Source organism: Nomascus leucogenys, chromosome 5 (assembly GCF_006542625.1).
Source record: "Nomascus leucogenys isolate Asia chromosome 5, Asia_NLE_v1, whole genome shotgun sequence".
Taxonomy (NCBI): domain Eukaryota; kingdom Metazoa; phylum Chordata; class Mammalia; order Primates; family Hylobatidae; genus Nomascus; species Nomascus leucogenys.
This window is the reverse complement of record NC_044385.1, coordinates 42067174-42079754: the sequence shown is the minus strand read 5'-3', so window position 1 is coordinate 42079754 and position 12581 is coordinate 42067174. Positions and strand designations below refer to the sequence as shown.

The 12581-nt window shown below is 34.3% G+C and overlaps 1 protein-coding gene across 9 annotated transcripts in view; it reads left to right on the top strand.

Annotated features, from left to right (window-relative positions):
* Positions 1-12581, top strand: part of DOCK7 (dedicator of cytokinesis 7) — a 234757-nt gene that overhangs the window by 63706 nt on the left and 158470 nt on the right. For all 9 annotated transcript variants that reach the window (XM_030812931.1, XM_030812929.1, XM_030812928.1 and 6 more), the window contains exons 13-14: positions 3089-3182; positions 4202-4364. In XM_030812931.1, the coding sequence (XP_030668791.1) occupies positions 3089-3182; positions 4202-4364 (257 nt within the window). The remainder of the gene's footprint in view (positions 1-3088; positions 3183-4201; positions 4365-12581) is intronic.

Below are 12581 nucleotides of genomic sequence, written 5' to 3'. Positions count from 1 at the left end.
AAATGTGTTGGCCAGGCATGTTGGCTCATGCCTGTAATCCCAGCCGTTTAGGAGGCCAAGGCTGGAGGGGTTGCTTGAGCCCAGGAGTTCGAGGCTAGCCTGGGCAACATGGTGAGACCTTGTTTCCTTTTTTTTTTTTGAGTCTTGCTCTCTCACCCAGGCTGGAGTGCAGTGGTGCAATCTCGGCTCACTGCAAGCTCCGCCTCCCGGGTTCATTCCATTCTCCTGCCTCAGCCTCCCGAGTAGCTGGGACTACAGGCGCCTGCCACCATGCCCAGCTAATTTTTTGTATTTTAGGTAGAGACGGGGTTTCACCGTGTTGTCCAAGATGGTCTCGATCTCCTGACCTCGTGATCCGCCCGTCTCAGCCTCCCAAAGTGCTGGGATTACAGGTGTGAGCCACCACACCTGGCTGACCTTGTTTCTATAAAAATAAAAAATATTAGCTGGGCATGTTGGTGCATACCTCTAGTCCCAGCTACTTGAGAGGCTGAGACGGGAGAATTGCTTGAGCCCAGGAGGTTGAGGCTGCAGTGAGCAGTTATAATGCCACTGCATTCCGGCCTGGGTGACAAAGTGAGGCCTTGTCTCAAAATAAATAAATAAAATGTGTGAAGTCAAAATTATTAGAAATACATAGATATTTAAAAACAAAATCAAACCCACACAATAGTTTTGAAGACATTTGTTCTATTTGTTGACATATATAAGTTATCTATTTTTTTCAGTGGTACAGGACAGTAAGCAACCAATGTAGAGGAAAGGGTATCAGCTAGACTGCTCCAGTGAACTAGGCTCATTCACAAGTTTGGAGGTTGGCTGAGATCAGCTAATATAGGCTGACTTCTACTGGGAAGACAGAAATGACTCAGCTCTGTGACATGCCTCTCAAATTCTACTCTCGTCTTCTAGCAGGCTAGCTTGGTCATGTTCTCATAGCTCTGACAAAAGTTCAAGAGAGAGAGCAAATTAAATTGTGCAAATGTTTTTCAAGCCTCTGTTTGCATCATGTTTGCTTACTGGCAAAGCAAGGCATGTGGCCAAGCCTAGGGAGGGAATTGTGCCTCACTCACCAAAAAGGCATGGAAACAGGGAGTAAAGAATGGAGACCAATAAGTACCAAAAGAGAAAATATAATTTAATGGGTGAAATAGAAATAACGAAGACTAGAGATAATCTGAATATATTATGAATAAGGACCATTTAAAAATTAATTTCATGTGTTGGCAACTTGGTCTCAAAAAAGTTTATATTATTTCTGTATGCACAAGAAAAGAATATACTTTTTCAACAACTGATGGAACATTTGCAATAATTAGTTATATTGGGTCACTGAAGAAACCTTGTAAAGTCAGATTTTCTAACCGTAACTCAATAAAACTAAAAGCCTTTTACGTTATTAATAAAAACCTATAACCACTTAGAAATTAAGAATTATTTTTTCTAAATAGTGAGATAAAAGATCAATTCTATATCCTTGTTTAAAATATAACGATGAAGAACAAATGGGTTGTGGCTCAAGGTGAGTTGACAGTAATAAAGTAGCCTCAAATATATTCATTACCAAATAAGATAAAAGAACAATATATGAAATATGCATAAAACAATAAAATGTCAAAACAGGAAGATTGGATTGATAAAATCTAAAGACTGACTCTTCAATAAAAGAATAAAAACCCTAGCTATCTTAATTGTAAGAAGAAAAAAATATTAACATTAAATTGAATATTTGTGTTAATTGGCTATGGGTAATTTGTTTTTTTCAAGATCTCTTTTCATATTGGTTGAAGTCCTTTTGGAGTTTTCTTTCTGGCCTTAGTATCAGGATAGTTGTGATTTTCCTTAACAGTAGTTTCTTCCTCCTCCTATTCCTCCTCCCCCTCCCTCCCTCATCTAAATCCTTCCTCCCTCTTCTTCCTCTCTCTTCCTCCTTTCTTCCTTCTTCTCCTCCTCACCTTAGCCAGTGCTGCAGATTTTGCATTGGAGAAATTTGTGATATAAAGTTGAAAACACAAATATGAACTAAAGAGTAATAAATTTATGAGACTCAAGTATTTTTATATGTTTGCTTTTTGATTCTGTTTTATGTCTGTATTCTTATTTTTCTCTTCTCCTTTTCATCTATCTCTAACTTGTATTGGTTTTCTTTCTTTTTTTTTTTTTTTTTTTTTTTTTTTGAGATGGAGTCTTGCTCTGTCGTCCAGGCTGGAGTGCAGTGGGACGAACTCAGCTCACTGCAAACTCCACCTCCCGAGTTCACGCCATTCTTCTGCCTCAGCCTCCTGAGTAGCTGGGACTACAGGCACCTGCCATCACGCCCGGCTAAGTTTTTTTTTGTATTTTTTAGGAGAGACAGGGCTTCACTGTGTTGGCCAGGATGGTCTCCATCTCCTGACCTCATGATCTGCCCGCCTCGGCCTCCCAAAGTGCTGGGATTACAGGCGTGAGCCACCGTGCCCGGCCAGTAACTTGTATTGGTTTTCTATATTTGAGAGTATTTTGTAATACTTTATAGGCATAGATAATGGACTATAAATAAGAAAAAAGATAGACAGTGGTATTATTAAATCTTAGTAAAATTTGAAAAAATAAAAAAGGAAATAAACTAGTATGATATATTTATAATCATAATTATTTTAATTTAATTTAATTTTTTATTCTAACTACATTGTAGGCATAAGGGCATGCTTACTTACAAACTATGAATTTATTTTTCATCATATATATATATATTTTTTATTTTTTATGTATTTATTTGTTTATTTTTGAGAAGGAGTCTTGCTCCATCACCCCAGCTAGAGTGCAGTGATGTGATCTTGGCTCACTGCAACCTCCATCTCCCGTGATTCTCTTGCCTCAGCCTCCCATGTAGCTGGGACTACAGACACGTGCCACCATGCCTGGCTAATTTTTTGTGTGTTTTTAGTAGAGACGGGGTTTCACCATGTTGGCCAGGCTGGTTTCAAACTCTTGACCTCAGATGATCTGCCCGCCTCAGCCTCCCAAAGTGCTAGGATTACAGGCATGAGCCACTGTGCCCGGCTGTATTTGTTTTATTAAATACTTTTTCCTCTATTATTGAAATCAGGAAGGAGACCGCTTAAGTGATGAAGATCTGTACAAATTCCTTGCTGATATGAGAAGGCCATCTTCTGTCTTACGGCGACTAAGACCTATTACAGGTATTTAAAAATTTTGAGTAGAAATGATTGCAACTATTATTATCACTAATATTTTGTATTGCTTATAATTATGTATTCTTTTTTTTTTATTTATCTGGCCCAGACATTTTTCTATGCCCAATGCCTGTCAGTCTTCTTCGCTTTATTAACTATCATGTGATCTGACAGTTTAGATGCAGGATTCAGCATCTTTGGTACTTTGAGTGCAGTAGTCCCCACTTACCTATTGTTTCTCTTTCCTAAGTTTCAGTTACATGTAGTCAACCACGATGTGAAAATATTAAGATATTTGGAGAGAGGGAGAGAGAGAATGAGACCACATTCATATAACATTTATTATAGTATATTGTTATAATTGCTCTGTTTTATTATGAGTTACGGGTATTAATCTCTTACTTTGCCTAATTTATAAATTTAACTTTATTGTAGGCATGTATGTATAGGGAAAAACAGTATCTATAAGGTTGGGTACTATCTGCAGTTTCAGGCATCCACTAGGGATTGGGTCTTAAAATTTATCTCCAGTCGGGGATGGGGGGGAATTACTGTACTGAAGTGAGTGTGATGAATAATATCATGGTTTAAAATTATTTTCTAGAATGGTAAATATTAAAAAATAGATTCATATTATGGTTGGAGCAAACCATTCCAGAGTAAAAATGTCTTTTAAGTTTGTTAAGTCAAAACTAAGTCATTTAACCTTTGAAATGACTTAGTTTGTTCCTATGCCAGATCCCTCTTTTTTTTTCTGTTTTTGCTCTTCCTTCCTTCATTCCCATTCATTTATTTAATAAGCATTTATTATTTTACATGCATTTATGTCTGCATCAGTAATTTTTAAGTTTGAGACTTTGCAAAATGAAATGATTTAGAGGCGTGAGATGATAATAATACAAATTTGGTTTCTGTAATATTCTTCCCAGACTTCTTACAAAAATAGGATCCAAGTCCTTTAAAAAACATGTTTAACATGGAGTTTTTTATTATCTTTACATTGTTTTTTAATATATAATTTGCAGCTCAGCTCAAGATAGACATTTCTCCCGCACCTGAAAATCCCCATTATTGCCTAACTCCGGAGCTGCTTCAAGTGAAGCTTTACCCTGACAGTAGAGTTAGACCTACCAGAGAAATCTTAGAGTTTCCCGCAAGGGATGTTTATGTTCCAAACACTACTTACAGGTAAGAGATTTTAATTTGGAGAATTCTGATAGAAGAAACTGTATATTCTAAAATATTAAAGTATAACTAGAATAAAACTCTCCAAAAATCTTAAGTAGTTTTGTTACTTTATCTCTTGCCGCACAATTTTATTAATAGTTTTCACGTATTAAGGCTTTCTGTGTGTCAGGTATAATGTTAATTACCTTACATGCTTTATCTTTTTTAGTCTTATTTAATCCTCATTATTTGAGGTAGATTTTACCTTTATTTTAGAGGTGAGTAAACCGAGGGTCAGAGAGGTTAAACATTTTGCTGAGCATCGCGCCTTAGTGTGATGGTGATGAGATTTGATTCCTGGGCTCTTAGGTTAAAACATTTGAACTCCTAATTACTATGTTTTCTCAAATGTTTTTAGTAGCAGAATCTAGCATTACACAAGAATCAAATTTATGTGCCCTGCATTATGTTCTAATAAATCAACAATATTTGTTGAGTATATCCTATCTAGAGGATACTTGACATGAAGTTGTCAGATACAACTTTTCAGACTGAACATTACATAACTCTGGGGGTGCCATTTGCATGTACTCCTTATGAATGATATACCCTTTATTTGTGAATGCTGAGACCAGAACTTGACATGTCTGTTGGGATATTCAGCAGGGCAGCTCAGGTGTAAGAGTCTAAAACAGAATTTTGGATTTCATCCTAGACTTCCCCATCCTAGTATATTTTTACCACCATTTACCAAGTTCCTGAGGACAAAATTTTTGGAATTACTATGATTTCTTTCCTTTCCTTACCCCTCACATTTATTCAGCCAACAAGTTACATAGGCTCTGCTTTCAAAATATATCCTGATCTGTATTTCTTACTACTTCCACCTTCTAAAAATTCTAGTCTGTCACCATCTAGATCAGCACTGTGAAACAGAAATATAATGGGAACCACATTTGCAATTTAAAATTTTATAATTGCTACATTAAAAAAACAGATAAAGTTAATTTTAATCATATATGTCATCGAAACCAGTGTATCTAAAGTATTATCATTTCAACATGCAATAAATATTAAGAATTATTGAGATATTTTACTTCTTTTCTCTTCTGCTAACTTCAAAATTTAGTGTGTATTTTATACTTAAAGCACATTTCAATTCAGATGAGCCACATTTCAAGTGCTTAATAACCACATGGGGCTAAAGGCTACCATATTAGACAGCCTCTGATCTCGAATTTTGCTATCCTTACTAATTTGGCTATCTTATTTCTACTCCTGTCTCAGTCACTTCTCAACATTGCAGCCAGATAATTCTTTGAAAATTCTAAATCAAATCATTCATTCCTGTGTCTGAAATTCTCCAGTGCTTCTATTACAAGCAGAAAAAGAATGAATTTTTTCTAACAGTCTATAAGACACTGCATGATTTGGCTCCTTTTCTATGTGTTAGCGCTAAAACTCTCTGTAAAACCTCTTATAGTACAGTGAAATACATCAATAATTTCCTCCCTTGCAGAGGAAGTTTTGTAGGCTTTTTAGGCTTACTGTACAATTGTCATCTTAGAGCCTATTTACCATTATCTTGGAAATTTTCTTTGCAATTTTTTTTTTTTTTGCAATAGAGTCCTTATTTTTCATATATTTTCCTTAGTTTACTCATTTCACTGAAAGCCTTTCGTATCTTTCTTAAATAGGATGTATGGGAGGTAAATTTTCTTTTATGTCTGACAGTATGTTTACCTTTACTCTCAATAGTTTTGCCAGGTATAAAATTCTAAATTCTTTATCATTTTCTATCATAATTTTGAAAATATAACTACTGTCTTCTGGCTTTAAGCAGTGCCCTCGAGTAGTCCAGAATTATACTGATTGCTAATCTTTTGCGTCTTATTTTTCCCTAAGACTTTTTGAATTATTTTATCACTGGTGTTCTGAAATTTCGTGTTGACATATTGATATGATAACATTTATTTAGTGCTTTGTAGAACATAATTTCATTTAAATTAGTTTATTCAGTCTCATAGAAATCTTATACATTATATAATTCTGGCAGTATTATTATCTCCACTTCTCCACTGATAGAAGCCTGAATTAGGAGACTTGTTTGGACTTGAACCCAAGCCTTCTTACTTCATTGTCTGTGTTCTTCATCTTTTGGAATGGTAGGACATCCAGCATTCATAATTATATATAATTTGAATAAAAATAAAATTTCTCATTGGTAGAGCTCGCTTGCTATATTTTTATTAAAACGGAACAGCTTTATCTTACATTAGCCTCAAAATCTACACCATTATTTATATTTGTTTAATTTTTTTTAATGTCTTACAGTTGATGTAAGTGAAACACTTGATATAAATGGATTCTAGGGTATCTTATCTGTGAATTAATGGAAAATAGGGCCAATATAGATAATCTAGACATGTTACAGAACTTGAATGGGAATTGAGTAGTGTGCTCATACCAAGTGAGAAGATACCGTGCTAAATAAGGCAGCACGTTGTTTTCTTTTAAGGATGTATCCAGTTTTAATGTAACATCCTCTTCTGGAGGAGATAAAAAGTTCATACATGAAATGATTTAAGGGGATTTTATAAATTATAAGTTAGTATGGTTTTGCTTTTTGAGTTTAATGGAAATTATGTAAACATGTATTAGTGCTTGTTTAAGATCATTTGTTTATTTGGGTTTGCTTTTGGTTTTTAGGGTGGAATGCTTTATCACTTGAAGTGGTTAGTATTGGTAAGGCTAATTGATAGTCCAAAAACTATACTTAGTTTCTATTCTGAGAGTTACATTTTTCAAGTATAAGAATGAATTATAGCATATTAATTTGAGAATGATGTTGAGAGATCATTTAACATATCTCAGTGCCTTTAGTTTGGACTGTATCTAAACATTCTATTAATTACAGAGTTAATACTCATTCCAGACATTATTAGTAAAACTAATATTGTAGGCAAGAAGCTTTTGAAAAAGGATTCATTAAATGTTTATAGAATAACCATTTTTCTCTCATGAGTGAGCAGTTTATTTCCAGAGAATAATAGAACTTGCTAAGCTCATCATAAAGATTAGAGTTACTCCTATTTAACTTTTATTGAATATGAATACTGATTTAGGCTTTAATGTTTTTCATCAAAATGAATTGATTTCAGATTAGGGCTTTACATAACCTTATTCCTCCTTATATACTGTTTGTAAGGAACTTATATAAAATGCTTTAACCTGTTAACAGACATTGATTAAATGTGATATAGAATGTCAAGGCTACTAAGTTTCTTAGTTTATAGAAATGATCCTAGTGGTCTGTTAGTAGCATGTACTAGTGAGAGCTGTTGGAGCAAAAAGGATGCATTATTTTAAGAAAGGGATTAATAATTTTCTAGTATAAGAGTGTCCTCAGTGAAGTAGAGAAAATTAGATACTACATGAAAATTCAGAAGTAGAATTGTGATTACTATACTTGGTTGACTTTTTTCATGTTGTTACTTTTTTGCCAAGTAGTTAACAAAATATGATTATAAAGTTGACCATTCCCTTTTAAAAATAATCAATCTCCAAGTTACATAAAGAAATAGTAATTTTTGTGTTACTTGAAATGGTACGACTATATGTGTAGCTTATGAAAAATTGGGAGATGGGCTTTTGTAACCAATATTTTGTAACCATGTTTCATTTTTAGGAATTACAGTAAGTTCTCACTTAAAATTGTTAATAGGTTCTTGGAAACTAGGATTTTAAGCTAAATGACATGTGATGAAACCATTTTTTTTCTAGTCAGTGTTATAACAAAACAATGCTAAACAAAATGATATTATTCAAGAACCTGCTGCACATGGTCCTTAAAGTCCTTCTCTTAAAGTCACAGTTTCCAAGAACATTATCCAGTGTCACAGTATCTATGACATTAGGTGAGGACTTACTGTATTTAAAATTGAGGAATGATTTTTCCTTCCTTTAACATGGGTATAATAAAAGTACCTATAACTTAGAAATCTATGAGGATTAAATACGTGTAAAGTGCATATCACAAAGTAATGCAGTACATATTAAATGCTCAATAGAAGTTGTTATTGTTTTTGGCTCTATTAGATTACATTTACTCATGCACTATACAACCTGAGAGAGATTGGTTTGAAAAGCATGAGGATACCAGGCATTTGGGGTATAATTGGATAAGAGAATTATTTTAAAAGGGAGATTATCAGAGTCCGTATTGGCCTGCTTTGTATTATTAGACCATCAATGCCCATGGGACCTTAAAACCAAATCATTAAAGGTTGTTTATTCTATTTGATGCTATTAGAAAAACTTGGCCTCCTGGACAGCTTATATGTTTAGGAACTGATAGTTTATTTAAAAAAAAAAAAAAACAAACTTAAGCATATCTAGAAACCTAGCATAGATAGAAATAATTTTGGAATGACAAAAAGGGATGTATAACAACCTCAGCAGCTGACAGCTAATATATAAATATCATCAATAATTTACAGAAAGTTCCATAAATATTTGCTAACTGAATGGTTGTGCTGGATCATGGTAATGATAATCTTTTAGCTCATTTGGAGTTCTTTTTGCCTTCTCAGGAATGTTTTAGGATAAGACATAATTTGTGATAATACATACCAGTGGTCACTATACAAATACTTATGTACACATTTTCCCAGTGAATAATGTTAAAAAAAAAGGAAGATAAAGTTGATACTAGGGCTCCTTTTAGTTTATATATGGCCATTATCTATTAACTCTGATAGCAGCCTGCACAGAACCAATATGGTCATCCCTATTTTATAGATGACAAAGCTGAAGTTCCAGAGGGTTCAAATTTATATCTGAAAAAACTAGGAATTTAAGCATTGTTCATGTGTGTTTTAAATATTGTATTTAGTTTTAGCGAGAAACTTGAGAGGATTGTAAAGGGTCTCATAGGGAAAAAATTAAAAACTGTGTGAATACAGGGGGAATGAATGGACATCATTAAAGCATTTGACTGAGTTGAGAAATCATAGCAAAGAGAACTGTATGCTGAAAGTGACAGATTTCCTATACACCTTTCACTTCTCATTTTTATGTTCATTATCAGATAATTCAGAGAAAGCTGTCTAAAGAGGTCTATATTAGTTTTACTTTTATTATGTATACTTTAAAAAAATATTCTTTGGAAGATATTGAGTCTTCTTAAAGACTTAAATCTGTTATTTAAGTTATACCTGAAGCTGGAGATTTTCACCTTTAAATAACAAACTCTGTCGTTCCCCGCGCCTCCCTACCCCCCTCACACAGCTGGTCACATTTATTTGCATAGGGTTAACTGAAGAGGGGCCTGATCTTTTCAAATTCTCTACAGGGGTAGATGAAGATACACAAATATATGGTAGTTTCTAACAATCAGAAAATGAATGACATGTTTCTTACTGCACCATACAAGTGGGGTTTACATCAAATTCTTGCTTTATCAAGGAAGTACTTACCCTATCACAGTATTTTAGAAAAAGTGCTAGTGTAATTGTTAACATTAAGTAAACCAAATAAATATCTTTCTCAATGGTGAAAAAAATCTTTTATTGGATATTTGAAATCATCTGGAAGTTAGGTAATAGATTGTATGCAATGTTACTTGTGTTCCAAATTTTTACTTGATCACCACTGTTGTATTTGAGTTGTAATAGATCAAGGTACATTAATTGAGCAAATGCTTATGTGTTTTACTGACATCCAGTTTTTAAGCGATATGTCCACAGAACACATGGTATTCTTGGCAGGATTGTTAGAGTTAGCCGCATTTCCAATAATGGGCTTAGTTGTAATCACCCGCTGAATGTTTGTATCTTTGTTTTTCTACTTAGCATTTTTGAAAGACTATAACTAGCAAACATAGTGTTACTAAGAATGTAAGAATGAATACAGTGGTTCAGACCTGGTAACTATCAGGGTGAGAAACAGAAGGATTTTGGTCTGTTAGGAATATGCCCGTACATCTCTTAATAAATTTTAGTAAATCTATTTTCTATGATCTAATCTGAATATAGTTTTAAACTTTTATTATGGAAAATTACAAAATAAAGAGAACAAATTAATACACCTACATCTAAAATTAATACACCTAAAAGTAAAGAGAACAGATTAATTTTTTTTTTAATTTTATTTTACTTTGAGCTCCGGGATACAAGTGCAGAATGTGCAGGTTTGTTACATAGGTATATGTGTGCCATGGTGGTTTGCTGTACCTATCAATCCGTTATCTAGGTTTTAAGCCCCACGTGTATTAGCTATTTGTCGTAATGCTCTCCCTCCCCTCGCATCCAACCTCCTGACTGTCCCCAGTCTGTGTTGTTCCCTCGCAGTGTCCGTATATTCTCGTTAGAGAACAGATTAATTAACTTGCATTGTCATTTTTGTTTTATCTGTTGCTTGTCCTATCTTTTGTTGGTAATATTTTCGAAGCAAAGCCTAAACATCCTATCATTTCACTTGAAAATCCTTCAGTATGTATCTCTAACAGATAAGGACTTTTTTTGTGTTTGTGTGTGACAGTCTTGCTCTGATGCGCTGTCTGGAATAAGTGGCGTGATCTTGGTTCACTGCAACCTCTGCCTCCCGGGTTCAAGCGATTTTCCTGCCTCAGCCTCCCAAGTAGCTGGGACTACAGGTGCAAGCCACCACACCCAGCTAATTTTGTTTTTTTTTTTGTATTTTTACTAGAGATGGGATTTCACTGTGTTGGCCAAGCTGGTCTCGAACTCCTGACCTCAGGTGATCCGCCTGCCTCAGCCTACCAAAGTGCTGGGATTACAGGCATGAACCACCATGCCTGGCCAGATAAGGACTTTTAAAAGTTAACCTCAATAACAAATGAAATGTTTTATGATCTCTTTAGAATTTTACTATCATCAGTTTTTTTTTTCTTGAGTAGTTGAATAAGCTTATAATATACTGATTAAATTTTTTTTCCTAAAATATTGTTTCAGGGAAGAGCTTGGCCAGTCAGAATATGTGTACTATTGATGTTATGACATGAGAGCCATGTCATTCGTGTTTCTTAAACTAGGTTATTACATGACAGTAGGTCCTTTGAACATGGGCTGCTAATTTTTTTGTGTATACCATGGTACCTTGTGGTCGTCTTGTGAATCCTGTGATACCCTTTTTTGAAATATATATTGAGCATCCCAAATCTGAAAATCCAAAATCTTAAATGCTCCAAAATCCAAAACATTTCAAGCACCCATATGATACTCAAAGAAGATCTCGTTGAAGCATTTTGGATTTTCAGATTTGAGGTGCCTCAACCGTGAGTATAAAGATATTCCAAAATCCAAAACAAATATGAAATTTGAAAGACTTCTGGTCTTAAGCATTTCGAATAAGGGATACTGAATCTGTAATGTTTAAATGTTTTTAAATGCATGAAATAAAATATATAGAATAACAAAGGAAATCAGTTACAGTGCATTAAAATTATCAAAATATTAAAGTTGTGATATATGTGTTTATTGATGAATTAAATAACATGATCTGGCCTCAGGTTAAAAAACTATTGTATTTTCTAAATAGTAATAAGCATCAACAATAATTTGAGATGTCTATAATAGTTGTGATATAAAAATATGTATGTTTCAAATTAGTTCAACCATTGTGGAAGACAGTGTGGCAATTCCTCAAGGAACTAGAACTAGAAATACCATTTGACCCAGTAATCCCATTACTGGGTATATATTCAAAGGATTATAAATCATTCTACTATAAAGACACTTGCACACATATGTTTATGGCAGCACTATTTGCAATAGCAAAGACTTGGAACCAACCCAAATGCCCATCAATGATAGACGGGATAAAGAAAATGTGGCATATATACACCATGGAATACTATGCAGCCATAAAAAAGGATGAGTTCATGTCCTTTGCTGGGACATGGATGAAGCTGGAAACCATCATTCTCAGCAAACTAACACAGGAACAGAAAACCAAACACCACATGTTCTCACTCGTAAGTGGGAGCTAAAGAGTGAGAACACATGGACACAGGGAGGGGAACATCACACACTGGGACCTGTCGGGGTTGGGCTGGGGAGGGATAGCATTAGGAGAAATACCTAATGTAGACGACGGGTTGATGGGTGCAGCAAACCACCATAGCATGTGTATACCTATGTAACAAAACTGCATGTTCTGCACATGTATCCCAGAACTTAAAGTATAATAATAGTAATAGTAAATGTATGTTTCTAT